The sequence below is a fragment of the Coenobita brevimanus genome, chromosome 91 (assembly GCF_032717465.1).
Source record: "Coenobita brevimanus isolate Jiangsu-jjx chromosome 91, ASM3271746v2, whole genome shotgun sequence".
Lineage (NCBI taxonomy): Eukaryota > Metazoa > Arthropoda > Malacostraca > Decapoda > Coenobitidae > Coenobita > Coenobita brevimanus.
The window spans coordinates 4,201,112-4,226,421 of record NC_137044.1 but is presented as its reverse complement, the minus strand read 5'-3'; the positions used below and the strand labels follow the sequence as shown (position 1 = coordinate 4,226,421).

Genomic DNA, 25,310 nt, shown 5'->3' with positions numbered 1-25,310 from the left:
AACATGGGATGGCACTTGAGCAATGCTGGCAATAGCGCCGCTACTATTTTAATAGCGATGGTGGTAACGCCATTACTTTTTTTAAGCCAGCAGCGGAACTGAGAGCGCCCCTACTTTTTGGCTGTACTTACGCGTTACCGCGCTCCTCGCTACTCAAGCGACGAATACAGTCCGGAGTCGTGAGTACATACAGATATGCCGACGGTTTGGTTGTATTTATTAATGACGAAAAATAATACTTTCGTTAATTCTGTCAATTAAGGATGTTTGTTCTACATTACATCAGTAATTTATTAAACTATATATATTATTTATTAGTAATTGTGCAATAATTAGACAGGAAGTTGCTAGTTAATTATCGATCATTTAAATTAAGTAGGCCTAAAGATAAATAAGGATGTCAGCTAGATGTAGGCAATGCTAACACACACACACACACACACCTCTAACTATTCCCGTCTCTAACTTGCGCTCTCTCCCTCACTCTTTCTTTCAGACTAATTCTTACTCACTACGTTATTATTTCGTAAAAGTATGTTACTTTCAGTTTAAGGTAATGGAAAAAACATTGCTATTGTATAGCCTTTAACAGAAAGCCCCAGTTCATTTTTACTCTCGTTTTCGTATATATCTTAAATGAGTATCATTGAAAATATAATAAATCTATATAATATGTATCAATGGTAGGCCACATTTTTTTGCCTGTTACTTACGTATGTTACTTTCAGTAGGTATACTAGGTAACAGTGTAAAAGAACATTTGTTACATTATAAAGTAAATAGCTTTTTTCCTGTACCTTCGGCTCTAAGCTTCATTAAAATGACACCGACATGTATGATTTTATTTATTCAGTATAAGTGTATACTGACATTACTGGTACACAACATAACCACTCAGACTGACTAATATTATCAAAACAGTATATAGTGTATTGCTATATCACAGATTTTTGTTAACCTTTCCTTCGTGTACGTTTTTCTTATCCAAAGCAGCAGGAGCGGGAGCACCGCTACATTTCGTATCAAGTAGCGAAACCAGTTACGCCACTACTTTTTCGGGCTAGTAACGGGAATGGGAGCGCCGCTACTTTTTATTAGTAGCGTTCCCAGCACTGCTGATGAGGATATTTGCTTTGAAGATGTTCTGACTTTCCTTCCTCAAAGAATGGGATATTTCACAGTCAGACTCCCTCCCTCTCTCTCTCTCTCTCTCTCTCTCTCTCTCGCTCTCATCTTTTGTCTGCCTGTCCTGAACCTTTGTGGGAACGACCTTGCTTCACCTTACGTCTCAGAGTAACTCCTTCTTTCCTTTCCTTCCATTCTTCCTTAATTCCTTCCTTCCTTTCCTCGACGTCTCTTTCTTTCCTTGTTTCCCCTTCCTCACTTTTTCCCATCCAGTTCCCTTTTCCTCCTCCTAATTCTTTTCACCATTTCCACTCCTTTTCCTTCCTTTCTTTTCACCTCCTTCCATATTCTCCTTCCCAGTTCTTTTCAGCATTTCCTCCCTTCCTTCCATTTTCTCCTTCGCCCCCTCTTTCTCTCCCCTCCTTGCCCGTCCTCGTACCCTCTCCTCTCCTCCCCCTACGACTCCCCCTTCCTCTCCTCCCTCTACCAAGTTCCAACTAAAGTTCAAACTCAAGTGCCAACTCATGTCCCAACACAGGTACCAAACGCAAGTACCAACTTAAGTCTTAACACAAGTACCAACTCAAGTCATAACTCAAGCGCTTAGTCCCAACTCAAGCGCCAACCTAAGTCTCAACTCAAGTGCCAATGTAAGTTACAACTCAAGTGCCAACTTAAGTCTCAACTCATGAATAAACTTAAGTGCCAACTCAAGTGACAACGTGTCAACTCAAGTACGAACATTAATCCCAACTCAAGTGAAACCTTAAGTGCCAACTCATGTGCCAACTTGGGGCAAAACTCAAGCGCCAACGTAGGTCCCAACTCAAGTGCCAACCCATGTCTCAACTCAAGCGCCAACCTTAGTCTCAACTCAAGCACCAGCTTAATTACAATTCAAAGGTCAGCATAGTTCCCAACTTAAGTGCCAAGGTAAGCTCCAACTCAAGTGCCAGTGTAAGCTCCAACTCGTGCCAACGTAAGTGCCAACTCAAGAGATAACTTACGTGCCAACTCGTGACAACACAATAGCCAATTCAAGTGACATCATAAGCGTAAACTCAAGGGACAAATTAAGTGCCAACTCAAATGCTAACTCAGGTCCAAACTCAAGCGCCAACTTAGATCCCAGCTCAAGTGACAACTAAAGTCCCAACTCAAGCGGCAAGAAGTCTCATCTCAAGCGCAAACTTAAGTACCAACTCTAGCGCCACATTTAGTCCCAATTAAAGGGCGAACATAGGTCCCAACTCAAGTACCAACTTAAGTTCCATTTCAAGCAGCAGCTCAAGTCCCAACTCAAGTGCAAACTTAAGTCCAAACTTAACTGCCAACGTAAATGCCAAATAAAGTGCTAACGTAAATGATAAGTGCAAACTTGTGTGCCAATTCAAGTGCCAACTTAAGTGCCAACTCAAATGCAAACTGAAGAGAAAACTCAAATGTCAACTCAACTGGAAAGGCAAATGCTACCCTAAGTGCAAACGCGAATGCCAACTTAAGTGCAAACGCAAATCCCAACTTAAGTGCAAACTCACGTGGTGACGTAAGTTCCAATTCAAATGTTAACTAAAGCTCCGACTCAAGTGCCAAATTAAGTCCCAAAATAAGTGCCAACTTAAGTCCTATAACAAGTGCCAACTTAAGTCCTAAAACAAGTGCCAACTTAAATCCAACACAAGCGCCAATTTAAATCCCAACTCAAGTACCACCTAATGATCAAACTCAAGTGTCAGTTCGTCCCAACACAGGTACCACTTGGGTCCAGACACAAGTACCAACTTAAGTCCTAACACAAGTACGAGATCAAGTCCTAACTCAAGCGCTAACTTAAGTCCCAACTTAAGCGCCAACTAAGTTCTCAACTCAAGCGCCAACTTAAGTCCCAAGTCAAGCGTAAACTTGTCCCAATCCAATCACCAACTTTAGTCCCAACTCAAGCACCAACTGAAGTCCCAACTCAAGCACCAACTGAAGTCCCAACTCAAGTGCCAACGTAAGTTACAACTCAAGTGCCAACGCAAGTAACGACTCAAGCACCAACATAAATCTCAAATCACGAGTCAACTTAAGTCCCAACTCATGCGCCAACTTATGCTGCATCTCAAGCACCAACATTAATCCCAACTCAAGTGAAACCTTAGTGCCAACTTGGGTAAAAACTCAAGCGCCAACGTAGGTCCAAGCTCAAGCGCGAACTTAAGTCCCAACTCAAGCGTTCCAACATAAGTCTCAACTCAATTGCAAACTTAAGCCCCAACCCAAGCGCGACCTTAAGTCCCAAGTCAAGCGCAAACTTAAGTCCCATCTCAAGCGCCAACTTAAGTCCCAACTCAAGCGCCAACGTAAGTCCCAACTCAAGCGCGAACTTTGAGTCCTAACTCAAGCGCCAACTTAAGTCCCAAATTAAGCGCCAACTTAAGTCCGAACTCGAGCGCTAACCTAAGTCCCAACTCAAGCGAAAACTTAATTCCCAATTCAAGCGCCAACTTAAGTCCTAACTTAAGAGCCAACCTAAGTACCAACTCAAGCACCAACTTAAGTCCCAACTCAAGCGAAAACTTAAGTCCCAATTCAAGCGCCAACCTAAGTCCCAACTCAAGCGCCAAAGTAGATCCCAACTCAAGCACCAACTTAAGCCCCAACTCAAGAGCCAACTTAAGCCCCAACTCAAGCGCCAACTTAAGTCCCAAAAGTAGCTCCGAACTCAAGCACCAGCTTAAGTCCCAACTGAAGCACCAACTTAAGTCCCAACTGAAGCACCAACTTAAGTCCCAACTCAAGCACCAACTTAAATCCTAACTCAAGCGCGAACTTAAGCCCCAACTCAAGCGCCAACTTAAGTCCCAACTCAAGTGACAACCTAAGTCCCAAGTCAAGCACCAAAGTAGATCCCAACTCAAGCCCCAATTCAAGTGCCAACTTAATTCCCAACTCAAGCGCCAACTTAAGCCCCAACTCAAGCACCAACTTAAGTCCCAACTCAAGCACCAACTTAAATTCCAACACAAGCACCAACCTAAGTCCCAACTCAAGCGCCAACTTAAGGCCCAACTCAAGCTCCAACCTATGTCCCAACTCAAGCGTCAACCTAAGTCCAAACTCAAGTGCCAAAGTAGCTCCCAACTCAAGCACCAACTTAAGTCCCAACTCAAGCACCAACACAAGTCCCAACTCAAGCGCCAACTTAAGTCCCAACTCAAGCGCCAACTTAAGTCCCAACTCAAGCGCCAACTTAAGCCCCAACTCAAGCGCCAACTTAAGTCCCAACTCAAGCGCCAACTTAAGTCCCAACTCAAGCGCCAACTTAAGTCTCAACTCAAGCTCCAACTGAAATTCCAACTCAAGCTCGAACTTAAGTTTCAACTCAAGCGCCAACTTAAGTCCCAACTCAAGCGCCAACTAAAGTCCCAACTCAGATGCCAACTTAGTTCCAACTTGTCCCAACTTAAGTGCCTAAAGTGGCACTCAGATGGCACCTTTCCGGAAGAGTTCTACTTTAGTTCCACTAAGTTCAAGTTCCACTTAAGTGGCACTTAAGTGCCACTTAAGTTCCACTTAAGAACCACTTAAGAGGAACTTGAGTGGAACTTGAGTGGAACTTCAGTGGCACTTAAGTGGAACTTGAACTTAAGTGCCACTTAAGTAGAAAACTTCCACATAGGTACAATCTGAGTGCCACTTGAGGCACTTGAAGTTGGCACTTAAATTGGGACAAGTTTGAACTAAGTTCGCACTTGACTTGGGACTTTAGTTGGCGCTTGGGTTGGGACTTAAGTTGGCTCTTGAGTTGGGACTTAAGTTGGCGCTTGAGTTGGGATTTAAGTTGGCGCTTGAGTTGGGACTTAAGTTGGCGCTTGAGTTGGGACTTAAGTTGGCGCTTGAGTTGGGACTTAAGTTGACGCTTGAATTGGGACTTAAGTTGGCGCTTGAATTGGGACTTAAGTTGGCGCTTGAGTAGGGACTTAAGTTGGCGCTTAAGTAGAGACTTAAGTTGGTGCTTGAGTTGGGACTTAAGTTGGCGCTTGAGTTGGGACTTAAGTTGGCGCTTGAGTTGGGACTTAAGTTGGCGCTTGAGTTGGGACTTACGTTGGCGCTTGAGTTGAGACGTATTTTAGAGCTTGAGTTGGGACTTAGGTTGGCGCCTGAGTTGGACATAAGTTGGCGCTTGAGTTGGAACTTAAGTTCGCGCTTGAGCTGGGATCTACACTGGCGCTTGAGTTTTGACCTAAGTTGGCACTTAAGGTTTCAATTGAGTTGGGATTAATGTTGGTGCTTGAGATGCAGCGTAAGTTGGCGCTTTAGTTGGGACTTGAGTTGACTTGTGAACTGGGACTTAAGTTGGTGCTTGAGTTGTAACTTACGTTGGCACTTGAGTTGTGACTTACGTTGGCACTTGAGTTGGGACTTCAGTTGGTGCCTGAGTTGGGACTTCAGTTGGTGCTTGAGTTGGAACTTAAGTTGGTGCTTGGATTGGGACAAGTTGACGCATGAGTTGGGATCTTAGTTGGCACTTGAGTTGGGACTTAAGTTAGCGCTTGAGTTAGGACTTGAGCTCGTACTTGTGTTAGGACTTCAGTTGGTACTTGTGTTTGGGCCCAAGTAGTACCTGTGTTGGGACTTGAGTTGACGCTTGAGTTTGAGCTATAGTTGGTACTTGAGTTGGAATTTAAATTGGCGCTTGTGTTGGATTTAAGTTGGCACTTGTTTTAGGACTTAAATTGGCACTTGTCTTAGGATTTAAGTTGGCACTTATTTTGGGACTTAATTTGGCACTTTGGTCGGAGCTTAACATTTGAATTGGCACTTACGTCACCACGTGAGTTTGCACTTAAGTTGGCATTTAAGTTGGCATTTGAGTTTTCTCTTAAGTTTGCATTTGAGTTGGCACTTAAGTTGGCACTTGAACTGGCACTCACATTTGCACTTATCATTTACGATAATACTTTATTTGGCACTTAAGTTGGCAGTTAAGTTTGGACTTAAGGTAGCGCTTGAGTTGGGACTTAAGCTGGTGCTTGAATTGGAACTTCAGTTGATGCTTGAGTTGGGACGTAAGCTCGCCCTTTCGTTGGGACTAAAGATGGTGCTTGAATTGGGACTTAAGTTGTAACTTAAGCTAAGACCCAAGCTGGCGCATGAGTTTGGACCTGCGTTGACGTTTGAGCTGGCACTTATTTTGTCACTTGAGTTGGCACTTATGTTGTCACTTGAGTTGGCACTTGTGTTGTCACTTGAGTTGGCACTTATGTTGTCACTTGAGTTGGGAGATATGTTTGCGCTTGAGTTGCAACATAAGTTGGCGCTTTAGTTGGCACTTAAGTTAGCTCTTGAGTTGGCATTTACGTTGGCACTAGTTGGAGCTTTCGTTGGCACTTACGTTCGCACTTGAGTTGGAGCTAACGTTGGCACTTGAGTTGGGACCTATGCTGACCCGTGAGTTGTGATTAAGCTGGTGCTTGAGTTGGGACTAAGGTTGGCGCTTGAGTTGAGACATGGGTTGGCACTTGAGTTGGGACCTACGTTGGCGCTTGAGTTTTGACCCAAGTTGGCACTTGAGTTTGCACGTTGTCACTTGAGTTGGCACTTAAGTTGATTCATTAGTTGGGACTTAAGTTGACACTTGAGTTGTAATTTACGTTGGCACTTGAGTTGGGACTTAGGTTGGCGCTTGGGTTGGGACGCTTGAGCTGATACTTAAGTTTCCGCTTGAGTTGGGACTAAGTTAACGCTTGAGTTATGACTTGAGTTGGTACTTGTGTTAAGACTTAAGTTGGTACTTGCGTTTGGTAACTGTGTTGGGACCTGAGATGGCACTTGAGTTTGAACGTCAGTTCGTACCGGAGTTGGGATTTAAATTGGCCCTGGTGCAGAGACGATGGGGAAGGGTAGGGGGAGGAGAGGAAGGGGGGAGTCGTAGGGGGAGGAGAGGAGGGGGGGAGAGGGTACGAGGACTGGCAAGGAGGGGAGAATAGGAGGGGGCGAAGGAGATAATGGCAGGAAGGGAGGAAATGCTGAAAAGAACAGGGAGGGAGAAGAGGGAAGGATGTGAAAAGGAGGAAGGAAAGAAAAGGAGTGGAAATGGTGAAAAGAATTAGGAGGAGGAAAAGGGAACTGGATGGGAAAAAGTGAGGAAGGGGAAATAGGGAAAGAGACGTCGAAGAAAGGAAGGAATTAAGGAAAAAAGGGAAGGAAAGAAGGAGTTAGCCTGAGACGTAAAGAGAAGCAAGGTCGTTCCCACAAGGGTTCGAGACAGGCAGACAAAATATGAGAGAGAGAGAGAGAGAGAGAGAGAGAGAGAGAGAGAGAGAGAGAGAGAGAGTTATCGTGCTATCGGACAGACGTAAACATGAAGCAAACTAAACATTATAATGCTAACAAAAACAACACTAATTCTACTGTAAATTTGTGTTTATCTGACGGAAGTGGGCCACTGACAGCTTGAATATTATGTTGTGGTTCCATGAAATTTAGTCAGCATTATTCCTGCTCTAAAAATGAGTCTCCTTGGTTACTATAGCCGCGGCGCGCGACTCTGAGGTTGTTATTATCGTGCCCTGGCAATCTACGATTCAAAAGTGCGTGATTTCGCGTATAATATCAGACGCATGTAATTCGTGTATAATATGTTCGTGTGGAATATTATTCGTGTATAATATATTCGTGCATACTTATATTCGTCTGTCATATTATTCGTGTATAATATATTCGTGCACAATAATATGATTCGTGTATAATATGTTCGTGTATAATAATATTCGTGTATAATATATTCGTGCACAATAATATGATTCGTGTATAATATGTTCGTGTATAATAATATTCGTGTATAATATATTCGTGCATATAATATGATTCGTGTATAATATGATACGAAATCGGACGCACTCTCGAATGGTAGGTTGCCAGGGTACGATAATGACAACCTCAGAGTCCTGCTCCGCGACTACAGTCTATTCAGTCCTCTAATCTGACTAGAGAGAGAGAGAGAGAGAGAGAGAGAGGGTAGATGGGGGAGGGAGGAGAGAGACAAGAAAGGACGGAAGCAGAGGTTTAGAGAGAGAGAGAGAGAGATGCTAGATGGGGAAGGGAGGAGGGAGAGAAGGAGGGAAGCAGGGGTTTAGAGAGAGAGAGAGAGAGAGAGAGAGGGTAAGTCCGTTGATGAAATGCGAATATGGATATCCAGCTCAGATTGAAGCAAGGGGAAAACTGCAGACAACTCTGTCTTGTCATCTTCCAGGAGTCAGTCAGGAGGTGCTGTGACCTGAGATGCCAACTTACAATGTCTTGATGACAGGCGAATCGAGCTCAAAAAAAAAAAAAAAAAAGTAAAATAAAAGGAATAATATGCTATTAAATCTAAATATACAACGAATAACTGGTCCAATATTTTTCGTTTATTTTTAGCGCTTAAAAAAAAAAGAAAAAAAAAGTTGCATCCAAAAACAGGAACCACAGTTCATATTGACCTGTGAGCATAGCGGGTCACTTATACCCATTCATTGAGTGTGTGTGTGTGTGTGTGTGTGTGTGTGTGTGTGTGTGTGTGTGTGTGTGTGTGTGTGTGTGTGTGTGTGTGTGTGTGTGTGTGTGTGTGTGTGTGTGTGTGTGTGTGTGTGTGTGTGCCTCTTGGCCTCAGGCCTTGTCCCTGGCCAGCCTGTATTCCCACAGGTCGTTAAATCAGATGCCTTCGGCCTTTGACAGTGACTTTGGAGTAAAACAGATGATATTCTACATTCGTTTTTCCTGAGACAGACTATAGACCTATCACCAAAGGTCAACCTCTAAGGTGACCCTCAATCCTTCCACCAAGTATGGTCAAAGTAAGCTCAAAACTGTTGCAGTTATTCTTATTCACAGACACTGTAGGGTTGACCTCCGACCTTGCCCCGTGACCCTGACGGCTGACTTAAGTGTTCTTAAACTAAATCATTTCGTCCTTGCCTCATCCTCAACCCTTAAAGTCTGGTCTAAATCGAATTAAAACTGTTTCAGTTGACCTTTCCCTGTGACCTTGACCTTTGACTGCTCTCAAAATCGAATTTCTTCAACCTTGCCTTACCCTGAGGCCTTCCACCAAGTTCAGTCAAAATCGGATCAGAACTATTTCAACAAATGACCTTGCCATGAAGTCTAGTGTTCTAAAACTCAGTAGGTCAACCCCTTGGTTTACTCTCAACTTTTCCATTATGGTTGGTTGGAATCAGATCAGAGCTTTTAGTTACTTTTCTCAGAAACAAACAAATGAGTTGAACTCTGACCTTGTCCTGTGACATGACCTCTGACTGACTTCACAAAACTGAACCTGTTCATTCTTGTCTTACCTTCAGTCCTTCCACCAAATTTGGTCTAACTCCAAACAAGACTGTTTAAGTTGACCTTGCCATATGATCCTGACCTTTGACCTCTTATTCTAATATGCAAGGCCAATGGCTGACCTTCCGCCCTTCCGCCAAGTTTGGCTAAAATCGGATGAAAACGGTCTGAGATATTTTGGTCTCTCTCTCTCTCTCTCTCTCTCTCTCTCTCTCTCTCTCTCTCACACACACACACACACACACACACACACACACACACACACACACACACCATGTGCATTAAAATTCATGTATCATATGAGATGTTCGATCTGAAGACTAACAAACAACGTTGTGTACTGATGGCAAAGGGAAACTCAGACATGGAATACAAGCTCATTTCCTTGTCTAAGTTTCCCATTTCGATCAGCACACAAATGAATACTGACACGCATCAACAATAAGAGAGGAACAGAGAGGTTCTTGCTCGGATTAACGTGGAAATCTCACTTTAGAGCATGTTGACACTTGCCTAGCTTCAGTTATGTCAAAGAATTATAATCATGAAAACATGGGTATTTATATCATTCATCACGCAGTGTATGAATGTCATATACATATCTTACTAAATACCCTCAGAACGTAGTAGTTCATGTAAAAAGGTACATTTTTCCCTTTCTATGTATGGTTCCTGCACATCGCACTTCAAAGATTTCTTCCTGTAGGATTACTGATTAATTGCTCTGAGTGACAGGAAGGTTGATCACTTTTTTTTTTTTTTTAATGGATCGAGGGTTATATGTGCACTGGAAGGAAAGGATATTTGTTTAGAATGATGAATGAAAAGTGATACAAGCACAAACTGTGTTGATGGACAACAGAAGATGATTTCGAAATGTATATAAAAACACACGACATATGTGACAGAGGATTATGTGAGCTGTGTAGTAATCTGAATGATGACACTGATATCAAAGCGTACAGACTGTACAAACACCTGAATTTGTTATGTATAGTAGATGCAGGTAACGTTCAAAAAGTGTGAGTCAGTCCAGTAAAACAATATGAATGAATGTTTTCTTTCAGTGCCATGAATATTTTAATGGATTAATTATAACTAGATACTGTTCTGGAACAGAGTTTATTATGAGAGTACTACAGTTTTGGTCCAATACGTAGTATCCTCACAATAGTCACAAACCTCCATGTGGGTATAATTATATATATATATATATATATATATATATATATATATATATATATATATATATATATATATATATATATATATATATACACACACACACACACACACACACACGCACAGCGAAGACTGATGGTGAGGGTTAGCGAGTCATTATATTATACATTTGAGAAGGGAACAAAATGTTCTCGCGCCTTGACCTAAAATGTCCACTAGACATGCAGGTGCAAGGAAAACTTAACTGTAGGGTTTGAGGATGCAGGGGATAGCATGAGGAATGATTCTCTATATAAGGTACTTCTAAATCTATCTTGTAACTAACTGAAAGTTGCTGTTACAATTAAATATTCTATTCTGGGCTGCTTCATTTCCCTCGATAAACTAACAAAATTAACAGTGTTCACCGTGAAAATACAATGAACACAAGGTCATGAATGAGCTTTGACTTATTTGACTTAGTCTGGGTACGGGTGGCTATGAGCTACAGGTAGTAACTGACCCTGGCTGGCATGTGGGCGTGAGACGGGGGGTACTCGTAGTAAGCCCTGACAGTCTCCATCATCACGCTGCTGCATCATCACTCATCACTGATCTGCAATATCGACATTATCACATCAATGTAGTGCACGTACAAATGGGCATGAGCAGATGCAACTTTTTCTTGTTTACTTCACTCTCAGACGTCTCTCCTGAGCTGAAAGTTTTATTTATGTATAACACACCAGTACATATCTATCTATCTATCTATATCTATCTATCTATCTCCGGACCTCATTTCCCACCCAAGGGCAGGGTGAGGAGTAGCAATGTCCAGACAGCACAAACTTGCCCAATCCAAATAGGCCACACTTCCATTCACTCATCATTCAAGCCCCCGGAATCTTGGCTCTACCGGATACGCCAAAAACATTCACCAAATTCTGCAGCTTCACACATACGTATCCGATTGAATCAATCCGGACGCTGCCATGCTCACAAAGGGTACCAAAATCCCTGGTCATGCACTTCTCCTCACAACATTCATCCAGCCAGCTCAATCTCTTGTCAGTTCCCCAGCCTCACCGACTTCCAAACCTCTCCTCCTCAAACACTCAACCCTCCACCTGCTCCTTGGCCTACCTCGTCTCCTCCCTCCTTCAAATTCAATCAGGTATACTTTTTTCACCACTCTATTTTTATCCATTCTTTCCACATGACCATATCATCTCAGGACACTCTCTTCAATTCTGGTGTCCACCGAATTCCCCACTCCACACCTTTCACGAATCACATTATTTCGTATCCTATCCACCCTCTGTACTCTACATACATTCCTCAGCAGTCCCATCTCCACTGCTCTTACTCTTGACTTTTCATTTTCATGTCACACCATAGTCTCACACCCATACGTTGAAGTTGGCACTAACACTCCTTCATGTAAGCCTCGTGCAGCTGCAACACTCAAGCCTCTGTTTCTTATCAAGGCCTTCATTGCATCAGTTACTTTTCTTCCTTATGTCACTCTACTTTCAACATCTTTTGCACATTTTCCTCTCTTTTCTATCACTGTACCCAAGTACTGGAACTCTCACCAATTCCAGTCTCTCTCCATTCACTGTGACATCGCACTGGGAGTCACCTTCTCTCTCAATAACCATCACTTTGCTCTTCTCTACATTTACTCTCGAAGTACGACGCTCACAGATATCAGCATAAGTCTGCACTAGCCTACCAAGTTCTTGTCCGGTACTTGCAAGCAGTACTGCATCATCAGCATACAACAAATTTGAGATATTCCATCTATCACCATTCACCAAAGCCATCCCTCTCTCCAATACTTGTGTTTATACTTCTCTCATCATCCCATTCATATATATATTGAACAACCCTGAGGACATCACACAACCTTGTTGCACGCCCACACCGATCATGAACCATTCACTTAGATGCCCATTAACCCTTACACATACTTCGCTACCATCATAAAAACTCTTTGACAGCACCCAGCAAATTACCATCTACACCATACATTCGCAAAACTTTCCACAATCCCTCTCTGTCTACTTTGTCGTATGCATTTTCCAGATCCATGAATGCCATAAACACCTTATGGTCCTTCTCACAAGCCTTCTCCGCTGTCTGTCTCACTGCAAATACTTGATCCACACATCCTCTGCCACTCCTAAAGCCACCCTGTTCGTCACTCACTAGGACTTCTGATATCTCTCTTACTTTTTCTATAATAATTCTTCCATATACCTTCCCTACCACACTTAATAAACTTTTGCCACGATAATTCGTGTACTCACATCGCTCACCTTTATTTTTGTACAGGGGTATAATCACTCTGCAGGCACAGTTTCACTCATATATATATATATATATATATATATATATATATATATATTGAAGGCTCCAACATGCTTGCATGCGGCGGCCTTGGTCACCTAATGGCGGCTCTCCATGCTGCTCGATCGCTTACTGTTCAGTCTCTTAGCACTGAGGTCACATTTAATGACCTGATCTTCCAGAAGACCCGCCGACATGTCGAAAAAAAAAAAAAAAACGCTAATACCAATATACCCGTCCTGTATGAGACAGCCCTAGCATGTATTCAATATGGACGGTGGGTGTTAGCGCCGAAGTGGTGACATGTAGAGAGGTGTATGGTATGTAGGAGGACTACTGGGCCTTGATAGCAGGCTGTGAAGCCTATGCCCAGAGTCGGACACATAAAGAAAAAAAAAAGTCTTTTTAGCTCTACCCCGCGCAATTCCACCCATAATATTAACGTTTCTCACTTTCTGCACCCAATTATCATCCCCCATCCTCTCCATATGTTCAAACCACCTCAATCTACCTCTCCTCATCACAACACCAATACACTCCAGTCCCATCCTACTTCTCAACTTCCAGGCCTTGCACGCCAGGACGCATGGCACATCCACCTAATCACTGTCATTCCTGTACGTCTGAATCTGCAAATATCCTCCTCCTTTAAAGCCCAGGTCTCACTACAACACAACATTACACTCCTAACACATGCTGCATACAAAGATCCCTTAGCACGGAGGAAGAGCCCTCTCAGTGTCAGGAGAGGCAACAGCTCCCTGAACTTTTTCAAATTACATCTCACTCTAGCCACAGAGCTAGCTCCAGCCCCACCTCCAGCACATAACATGTCTCCCAAATAACAAAACTCATCCATACACTCAAAAGACTCGCAAGCAAATTCAATCCTTTCACGCCCGACAACCTCCACCTGCTATCCCCGACACACCACACACATAAAATCAGTATTATCTCGAAGTCTACCTCTAAAACCACTACATCTCTTATGCACCCACTTATCACAAACACTGCACAAGATGGAATTACTTCTCACGCCCTTGTGGCAAACTGCACATGGCCACTCTCCCTCTTCTTAGACAGTACCGCCACCAACCCTAGATATCATCACTTTTGTTTTATCTGCATTTACTCTTAAGCCCTTGTGCCCCATTCCATCTCCTCACTTCCTAAATCCTTCCTCCGCCTCCCTTTCATTCTCTGCAATCAACACTAAATCATCTGCATACAACATCTCCCACGGAAGTTCATTTCTGAAGCAATATACAAATATGTAATAACACACACACACACACACACACACACACACACACATATATATATATATATATATATATATATATATATATATATATATATATATATATATATATATATATATATATATATATATATATAACATGTTAATAGTTACTCTATCTATCTATCTATCTATTGCCAGACGCCACAATCCCGTAAGGGGTGGCCATTTGACTCTGAGTTATTTGTTTTATGGGGTGGGGCACCAAACCTTCACCAACCCACCTGCTGACACGTAGGGAGCACGTATGGTTTGGTTATATGGTTACCACCCAGCGTTCTAAATGGTTTCTTGGCTTACATGAAACCATTTGGCTTGTCACTCAATGTAAAGCCACCTGTAAAGGAAAGAAAACCAATAAGAAGTGACAGGAAAGGTGGGAGAAATAGGGAGACAGGAGGGCACGCACAGAAAAAGAATGATAAAGGCTAAGGAAAAAGTAGGCAGCACTACATCAAGTGAGTGGATGATGGTCGCCACCACCTACCACCATTCCATTTTTGCACTTAAAAAAAAAAAAAATTATTCAGCTATGGTATTCAAGGAGTTTCTAAAGGCTGTACCTAGCACATCCAGTTCAAAGTATCACACCATGGTCGAATAATGCCGTCTACCAATAGAAATAATAAATATAAAAAGATGTCCTTGAAAGGAAGAGGTCAGTGGTGCCTACAGTATTTTTAACCTCTTTACCATGAGAAGGCTCTCCTGAGCTGGCTCCAATTAATTTCTTAGAAATGTATTATGAAACGAATCTATAAAAGTACCAAAAACATGGATCCCCACACAGGACCTGCATTACCTCGATGGACAAACACATGTGGTGCGCATACAGGGTCAGCGATTTGTATCACTACGGACACATTCATCAGTCAATCTATGCTTGCTTAGCTGTCTCTCTATAGGCAAGACGCCTTTATACCTCACTCGTTATACCTCTCCAACTCATCACTTCAACTCACTCTCAGTATTTCTCTCTCCTCTCCCCCTCCACCTCATTCACACACTGTACAGTCTCCCAGTCAGTCTCTCATTTTACATTCTCATCACAAGGTCACAATATTCCAGGGCATCCACATCAACATGTATGCATGCTCAGAAAGACAACGTTGAGTCTTTTAGGAACATATGGAGAGACAGTAAGTAAATAAAATACCGAGAACATAAACAAGGACTAAGTTATGAAGAGGAGAAAGATGGCAATAGACTTAAAGAAATGAGGGGAAGGCTGTGGATAACTGACGGATGACAGTGAAATTACGTAAGATATTCACAGACTTCATTTTTCGTTCGATGACTAAACCCTGCTTGAATTATTTTTCTGACTACTCTCTTCGTTAGATGGGTAAACTCTGCTTCCAAGTTTCCTTTGCGGCATGCACACGTTTCCTCTCTGCATGCTCTCGTTCTTTTTGTGATACATCTCCAAAACACGAGGAAATCGATATTCTCAGTCATCTATACTCATAACTCTGGAATAATGTGCTTTATCTGCCTAAACCCTTGACTATGACGTCCAGTATTGAAACACAATGTGTCCAGTGATCTCAGAATGAACGCATCCTGATTATGGGTGTATTATTGTGGTGTGTATGTCACGGCTGTTGGTGCTCGGACATGCGAAACAGTGGTAGCTGTACGTGCAAATGTAAGTGATAAGGTACGTTATGTGACTAACATACATAATCAAGGCAAGACTATATTCATATGTGTAATGGTAGATATACGTTTTTGTCCCCTGTTGAATCATTTCCTCTGACGTACACTTTTCCTCACGGTCATCCACGAGTTTTTCCCTCCCTTTCTTTCTTGAGCTACAGACTGAAAAATTAGCCTCGGCATGACTGGAACACATCTCGAAAAACCTGTTAAATGTCTCATGGCCCCTTTTTTGTATCCACCTGTCAAACACCACACTAAATATTGAGGAATTTCGAAAGACCTATGCACACTTCATTCTGTCTTTGATATAATAAGCGAAAATGGAAAGCTCAGATTCCTTAACAACTTCATTATAATGATTTCTTAATTACTCTTCCTAACGTAAGATAATTTTATTCAAACAAAGAGAGACATGTCGTACTGAATGACCTTATCAACATTCTTCGGTACAACTATTTATTTTTATTTATATATTTATTTATTGCTACCATTAAGTGGGTGTATTAAACTTGAGAAAAACCTTCGTGGTGACTGGGTTAGTACGAGTAATATGAAGAGTGAAGCCTGAAACCTCACAGTACTTAACAGCCCTCTAAATGCCAGCTTTCCTATTCAAATGGAGAGAAAAAGATAATCCGGTGAAACAGCGGAAGAGAAGTCGAGAAATGGGCAGTGTGTGGCATGAAGCAGCCTATTGTTCCTATCCACCACGGGGCCAAAGAAGCCAAACCCACCAAACAGCAAACACTGAGCCTAAAACAAACACCAGTACACAACCAAAACAACACAGGTTTGGTAACCCTCTAACACATACAAACGCGCTATACTCTTTTTACACTAAATTGGCCTGAAAGTGCCATCCCCAACTTGAATGCTGTGCTGTAATAATATATTAACATTAGAATACGATGCTGCTGTATAGTCTGTTTGATTGACCTGTGCACCTGAGATGTATGGGGCAAGTAGGGTGTGTTTGTTTCGCGGACGCTGATTGGCCGCCGATGGTCACTGAAGTAAAAACATAAATGCACTAAGTGCAACATGCGGACGTAGGTGTACAGTACACCGTGAGTGGATATTACACTGCAACATGCGGACGTGGGTGTACGCCATGGGTGGATAATTTTCTTGAAACATCACTCATCGTTTTATAAAACTTTATAATCCTTTAATTTTCTTCGATAACAATAAACTTTTAAAGCTAATTCTGATCTCTCCAGCTTCGGAAATAATTCCACGTTTAATCTGGCTGCTTGTACTGAAGGTAATTTAAAAATATAAATATATATGTGTTAAAATAAGAGGTGTAGATTTAAATCATCGGCGGCCAATTAGCAGCCGCGATTCAAACACACCCTACTCGCCCCATACATCTCAGCTGCACAGGTCAAGCAAACAGGGTATAGTCACCCAGGAGTGCTATGGAAAGGATGTACAGCCACAGCATTGTCTTTTTCCGCCATTGAGCGCCGTGGGATGAGCAACAAAAAGATAAAAATGTAGACCTAGTTAAGATGGAAAAATTATAGTATGTCAGCAGAGAAAGCGAAGCGAACACATTCACATATATAAGCGAACACCAATAAAAATACTCGTAACAGCCAAGCGTAAAAGTTCACCAGCATCTCGTCATTACCTATTCCGCGCGTGGGCAGTGAAAACAATAGCCCAGCCTTTCACTCCGCTTCCTTTCCTTTCAGTTTCTCCAGCACAAGAGAAAGCAGCATCATTCTTCTTTTAATTACTCTCAAGAATATCAATGAAAGTCAAATACCATGAAATAGAGTAGCCTAAGTCAGGTTGGAATGTCGGGGAAAGGCACGCAGTTTTTAGAGCCCGAAAAAATTATTCAAAAGTGAAACAAGTAAAATTGGGTGAACAAGCCACTTTCGACTCCCACAATGGTCAAAATCTCACTAAAATTTTATATCAGTCACATATTTTACGGGCCGGTGATCCAGTCGTCTCGGATCGTTTGTTTCCGTGTCTTGAAATCACTGCAAGATAATGAACACAAAAGTACAGTAATTAATCCTGAGAGCGTAACAGTAAAGATCATTATCGAGTACTGAAGTAAAGGTTACCCCTCACAACATCCATCAGACACAGTGACTGTCTATATAATACCGTGATTCTATCCATCGCAGATCCAAGCAATACGATTCAGTGTTGTTTCTTTTGCTCCTACTTTACCCTCGGATTTAAAACAGGTAATAAACTGAGGTCGTATTATGTGTGGCTGAATACTTAGTTATAAGGGTAATATTAATCCCTTTAGCACGAGGCGGTAACTGGCATAAAATATGCAATACCCAATAGGCGTGTGTGTGTGTGTGTGTGTGTGTGTGTGTGTGTGTGAGAGAGAGAGAGAGAGAGAGAGAGAGAGAGAGAGAGAGAGAGAACCAGCTGGACCTTCATTCCAAACATGCTTCCAATATATACCCTGCCGCAAAAATAACTTCTTGCAGGAAGGACATGGAAGAGGGGGAGCTAAAATCTTTCGTTGCATCTTGTTATCCTCACAATAAATAAATAAATAAATAAATGAATAGTTATACGTGGAAATTTATCGTCTCAAGAGTATAGAAATCAGTGTCAAGCTAGCTCCATGAGAAGACGCATTTTCAGTAATCATTTTCACCATTAATGTTTACCTTGTGTACTCCAACCTCTCCCACTTTTCCTCCATAAGCCAGCTCCATGAGAAGACGCATTTTCAGTAATCATTTTCACCATTAATGTTTACCTTGTGTACTCCAACCTCTCCCAATTTTCCTCCATAAGCCTCCGTTTTCTAATATTTCTCATCTCTCCGCCATGCTCTCTACTCCATATTTCTCCTTGTTTCCTACTTTTCCCTACCCTCCTGCTTGCTCTCTACTCTCCTCCACCTTCCTCCTTGCGCTCTACTTTTCTCCACCTTTCTCCCTGCTCTCTACTTTCCTCCATTCCTCCTTGTTTCCTACTTTTCACCACCTTCATCCTAAGTCTCTGCTTTTCTCCATTTTCCATCTTATTCCTTACTTTCCTCAACCCTCCACCTTGTTCCTTCCCTTCCCTGCTTCTACTTTCTTGTATTTCCTTCCTTGTTCTCTACTTTCCCTTAACGTGCTAGTTTCTCCCTCCAATCTACCTTTCCTCCATACTGCGCTCCTCTCTCCTCCATTCTCTACCTTCCTACGCCCTCCTCCCTGTTCTCTGCCTTCCTCCATCCTTCACTCACCTTCCGTATCTCCCTTGTGCATATATATATATTTTTAATCTGAATCCATCTATGCGTACTCCTTCTCACCTACTCAGGCTTATAACAAAACTAATGTTACCTGTATTCTGTGGTCGAGCTATTTATTTTTGTATTTATTATTTAATTATTTTTACCTTTTCGATCAGCATCTTCGACTCTGTTTCAATTAGTTTAAGTCGTTCCGTCGTCTTTTTCTTCTCCATCTTCAGCTCTTTTCAGTTAGTCTGCATGTTTTCTCATATTTTCGTTCAATATTTTGGTTCTTTTCAGTTACTTTACGTGTTTTCGTCATCTTTTCCCTCTACATCTTCGCCTCTTTTCAGGTAGTCGACATGCATTCTCATCTTTTCGCCTAACATTTTCAGTTCTTTTCAGTTCGTCTATCTGCTTTTCGTTCAGTATCTCTGCATCTTTTCAGTTAATACAAATGATTTTCTTTATTCCCCCATTTCTTGGCTCATCAGTTTTCCCAGCAGATGATGTTCTTCCTTCCACACCCTCTTAACCCAACACCCGACCCTCTCCCTTTAATCCTTCCTCTTTCATTATATTATTTACTCGCTTCGATGCTTCTTCCTGAGCCTGTATTCTCGTCCGGTAAGGAGGCTCCCTAACACCTTTTCCTTCGCGATTCATTTTTGGATGTGGCTGGTTAATATCCTTTTGTACATTACTTATGCAGAGTATGGCAATGTTGGACGGAGTTATGTAACACAGAACAGGAGAGTAAAGTCTAATAAATAAAGTACCGGTTCCATAAATCACTTAGGAAAAGGTGTTAGAGAGCTTCCTTAATTAAGAAGAATACGGGCCCTGATCTCATATCCGGCTTCCTTAATCAATTCATCATTTTTTTTTTTTAATCACAATACCGCCAGATGATTTTTCCTTGAATTCTATTAATGAAGAATTTAGTTATGGCTTTATCCATCCACCCCTCCCCGTTTGAAAAATCTCTCCTAGGGTGCAGTAAACAGAATGAAATCTTGCTACTGTCAGAGGATTTATTCAGCCAAGGATTATTTGCTTTACTACAACTGGCATTCACAGTTTTGTTCTTCCTTACTCATGGCGGTTTTATTCTGCTTAGGAAAGGCCTCTCGTATGAAAAAGAAAAAAATCGCCAATTACACCATTCAGCACATGGACGTTTGTTTATAGTTTTTTTTCTACCTACCTGTTGATGATGATACTATTCTGGTTAGGAAGACTTCGTGTTGAAGAGGTTACTCTGTCTTTCGTTTTCTGAACTTCTTCAACTCATAATTTAACAAGATTGCATAATCCTCAAAACCCTTTAATCTCTTCAGTCCAAGAACGTTTTTTTTTTTTTTTTTAATTCTTGCTCTTGTCACACGATTTTATTTAACTAAGGGGAGGATTTCGAACTGGAGGGGGATTAAATAGCCTTCTTTAATCCATACATTAACGTGGAACTCTTCAAACTGAATAAAAACGCCTTCTAGAAAAAAAGTATTTTAAAAATGTTATCGTACTAAAGGGGTTAATTCTACAGAGTGGTGTACCCATATACTAACAAGTGCACTTTTTTTCTTTACTTGGCGCCAGTTTTTGTCGACAAGTTCGTCCTTGGTATTTACCCGTACGTGATGTGGTTGGGTTTGCCTCTGAGCCCACGTTCGTTTTTCCCAATTCGATAGCAAGAACAATGTGATACACGGTACTCCTCACTCCTGGAGCAGAGGAGACATGGAGAAAGATTAACACCTCAGAATATAAGAAATAACACGTCAATCAGCGACGCAATGAATCAAGCGTGTGGAAAGTGGCGTGAGGGCGTGGCGTATTTCTGCTTCCGCGTAGGCGTACAATACGGTCTGCTTGGTGTCGAAGGAGTTCTGCTCACACTTTTCACAGCCAGACACTATTTTCAGCGCTGGGACGGAAACATTAGGTGGAGGTGTGTTCTGGAATTACGTATATGTGTAATGTGTATATATGTATGTATGTATAAATGTATGTACCGTCCCTCTTCAAAGTAACAAGCCTTACCGTGAAGAAAGCTGTGCATTTCCGTTCACTGTTAAGGATCAAATGAGAACTAGTCCCTCTTCAAACTTCTTCAAACCAGCGTGTGTAAAGTATTAGGTCAACACTACCTCTAAACCTCCATGACAAGTCTCACTGATCCAGCAGCAATGGAACAACTACACGCGGTTTGTTTTCACCTGAGGGAACTGGGTTGGTCTCACAAATTAAATACTAAATTGTGGTTGCGTGAAGTTCGATACGGCTTAGTTATGCGGTAGGAATGAGTCTCCTTGGTTGGTAGTCAAGTCTTCCTTCAATATGACCACATCTGGCCACCAACTGAACTGAACGACGTTGAGGATCTTTGTCAGAGGAAACTAAATGCATTATAGTCATGGTGGCAGTCCGACCCCCTCCAGAGCAAAAAGAACCAAGAATTTCTGGGTACGATAAGGCGCTTTTGGATAATGGACCCCGGCAAGTACAATGTCTTGACTCTGGGCAGTGAAACAAACCTGGCTATTTTTACTGAATGAATAAGAAATGCTACAGTGTTAAGGCGAAGGTCAAAAGTCTGGTAAGCCATTCGTGCAATTTTATGATGGTAATAAATTACCAACGAAGGCAAGCATTTACGGAAGAAACATGGGATATTTTCAGCAATAAATTAAACAAAGAAGGGCAAGCATTCACAGAAGGAACACGGGACAAGTTTTCAGCTAACAAACACCTTGAGCGTAATACTAAGAGTTTGAAGCTATTAAAGTAATTGGTAAAAAGCCAGAAGAAAAATCGGCGCGGCAATTACTGACAATGATAAAAGCATTTCACTAAATTAAAGCTGAGGAATTACATATATTACGACGGTACTCCTAAAATAAAATTCCAAAAGGGGGTCCAGAAAATATCCAGTGAGAGGTGTTAACAATGGGACAAACTGGTGACATACAAGAAGAATTGCGAAACCACATAACCACAACAACCACGAGGAGAATCCAGTGAACTCGAGAGAAGAATTCGAGTAATGGTGTGACCCCATAAAAACCTGAACAACCCACCACAAAGGGAGAAAGATGAATGAAAACAGTACCTAAAAACGTGTTAGAGACATCACGGCATAAAGTAATCACAGCACTAAAAGGCAGGAAGTGATAAGCAGATAGTGAGTGAATACACTGCACTAAACCCCACGAAAGCTGATAACATATAGTCAGAGAGAGAGAGAGAGAGAGAAAGAGAGAGAGAGAGAGTAGATTAACCTATCACAGTAAGGGAAAGAAGGGACGGGAAGCAAAAATGTTCCTAAAAACGAGTTACATAAAAGCCACAGGAATGACAAGTAAACATATAAACAATGGTGAGACTCTGGTTGGAAACGAGCCGATGCTACGAAAGTGTTGTAATAATAGCAGGGATAAATTAATAGACAGACAGATAGACAGACGAGTACACAGTGACAGACAGACATTTAGACTGACAGATGGATAGGTAAATATGTAAAAACTGATTGTAACAGGGGAAAGTAAGCGAAAATGTGGCTAAAAACGAGTTGCATAAGAGCTATGAAGAAACGAGGTAAACATAGCAACAAAAGGCGATAATCTGGTTGTAAAATGAACCGATCCGACGAAGGTGCGACCCCAGCAAAAAAGCAAAGGTCACGGTAAAAGTGAAGTTAGGTAAGTAGGGGAGGGAGAGGTGGTGACCCGGTGACCTAGCAAGCCACCACGTATGCCCCACCACACCTCGCTGACCAACACGTCTCACCTACCTACCTACCTACCTACCTCACCTTTCACTCCCTTCACTACTTTGAGAGGGACGCCTTCATGTGGTGACACAGATATATCCAGGCAGGTTCCACTGACTGGTTATACAAACTCTTTTCAACACACCTCACTGATCATCACATCTCACCTACCTACCTACCTCACCTTTCACTCCCTCCTTGTTGGTGGAGAGACGCCTTCATGTGATGGCACCGATATAACCAGGTAGCTACACTGACTGTTGTACAAACATCCCTCAACTACCTTCCTGTCCCTTAAAATGAGGATGTTGGGCTAAAATGCTGGGGAAACTTATTCCTTCGATCAATCAGGTTCACATTTCGTTTGAGCCTGGGGGCGTAAAAATCCCTCAACCCCATCCCCCCCCCTCTCTCTCTTTCTCTCCTGACTGAGGGAGGGAAGGGTGACAACATGACCTAGCAAGAGTCCAAGTAAGATCACACCTTACCTCCTCGTCTACCTTACAATTTCTCTTTTTTTTTTTTTTTTTCTCTCTCTCTCTCTCTGACTAAGTAAACAAAACCTAATAATCTAACCTTAACATAACCTATCGCACCAACTTATCTTTCTCTGTCTGTCTGTCTGTCTCTGTCTCTGTCTCTGTCTCTCTCTCTCTCTCTCTCTCTCTCCTGACTGCAGGAGGGAAGGGTGACCACATGACCTAGCAAGAGTACACGTAAAACCACACCTCACTGCTTGTCTACCTTATTATCTTCCCTCCCCCCTCTCTCTCTCTCTCTCTCTCACACACACACACACACACACACACACACACACACACACACACACACACACACACTTAACCAAACCGATTATTTAGCTAAGAACCTAACTATCTTTCCATTCTCTACCTGTCTGTCGTTCTCTCATGGAAGCTAACCTGCCAACCTTACCTAATCAAATCAATCTGCCTGCCTGCCTTCCTTTCACCTTCCTGCTATCTACTTAGCTGCCTGAATTCACATCTACTTACATATATGCTTGCCTACATTCTCTCTCTCTCTCTCTCTCTCTCACCTTCGCCACATAGTGTGATACGAAGGGCCAGCCAGTCTCTCCCATTAATCCATCCATCCATTATCAAGGCCTTTCCTAATCTTAGTAAAACCGTCTGGTGTTATGAAGATGGCGAACCCTTTCAGCCTTGGGACGCCAGTTACATATTTCATTTATAATTTATTTTTTGCCGCTAACACACCATCCTAGTAGTGAAAGGATAAATGACAGCTATATCTCACCCCTCAAGGTCGAAAAGCGCTCCAGAGTTTCATAAGATCGTTTGATGACTGAATATAATGAAAAAAAAAAATGTCATCGCATTGAAGGTGATAGGGAAACGGGCGCAATGGTTGTCAACTCAAAACTAACAGCTTGCGCCAGAGACGAAGAGAAGTATGAAAGCTTTGACGCCAAGGATTACATCACACAAAAACTTTTAAACTTTATTTAACACTTTCCACCCTTGGACTTTTTCTTTATATTCTTGCTGCTATCACTCCAATGTATTAAGTTTTGGAAGAATTCCCCTAGTAGTGAAAGGGTTACTGGCGACTATAGTTAACTTCCATAAAGAAAAATCTCCTGGGATGAGTAAAATCATCTTGGGACAGCTAGAACTAATTGAATAAGACGTCATCGTCGTGAAGGGTTTTACAAGTATTTATTATTTCCCTGATTCACTTTTTCACTGCAGACATCGTAGTCATCTGTGCAGATTTTGATACCAGGTGCATCAAGGTCAGCTCTCTCTCTCTCTCTCTCTCTCTCTCTCTCTTCTGTTTCACTGGCCACTGTGTCTGACAGTTCTACTTTTGTGTTTTCTCTCTCCCTTTGTTTCTAGATCCTACCACACCTCCATTACTGAGGTGGGAACTGGCGTTGCAACTTTCTGAACTGAAAGGGCTTAGTACAGCCTTATTAACCTCCTCAGTACAAGAGGTCTTTCCTATCTGAGGGAAACAACAATGAAAAAGAAAAAAAACGGGTTAATAAATAAATTCAAAAATTCATTTAGGAACATTTAAAACGAGGCAGTTTCAAAATTCGACATCGTATGGTTCAGAATGTAAAGCACAGCAAAGCACAGCACGAAAATCGACACTAGTATCTTGTGTGGACTATAAACGGCCAAAATATATAGAAAACACTAATTACAAAAACGTATCCACAGAACTAGGTAAGTATGATGGTCTTCTTTTTGTCATCCCGGTGTGGAAGGTCCATTTGACTGCGTGGTGCATCTCTAAATAGGCCTACTTCTCTTTAGGTGTAACTCTTACGGTACTGATAACTGAAAACACAACCATTTCTACTGTCTGAAGAATTAAAGGGAAATTTTCACATGCTCGTTTCCTTGTCATAAAACTCA

General features: G+C 41.9%; 1 protein-coding gene across 1 annotated transcript in view; it reads right to left on the bottom strand.

Moving 5' to 3' along the window:
- RhoGEF64C (Rho guanine nucleotide exchange factor at 64C) overlaps positions 1-25,310 on the bottom strand; it is a 78,608-nt gene that overhangs the window by 42,228 nt on the left and 11,070 nt on the right. The window contains exon 2 of the mRNA XM_080281950.1: positions 11,126-11,218. Coding sequence (XP_080138076.1) covers positions 11,126-11,188 — 63 coding nt within the window. The 5' untranslated portion in view covers positions 11,189-11,218. The remainder of the gene's footprint in view (positions 1-11,125; positions 11,219-25,310) is intronic.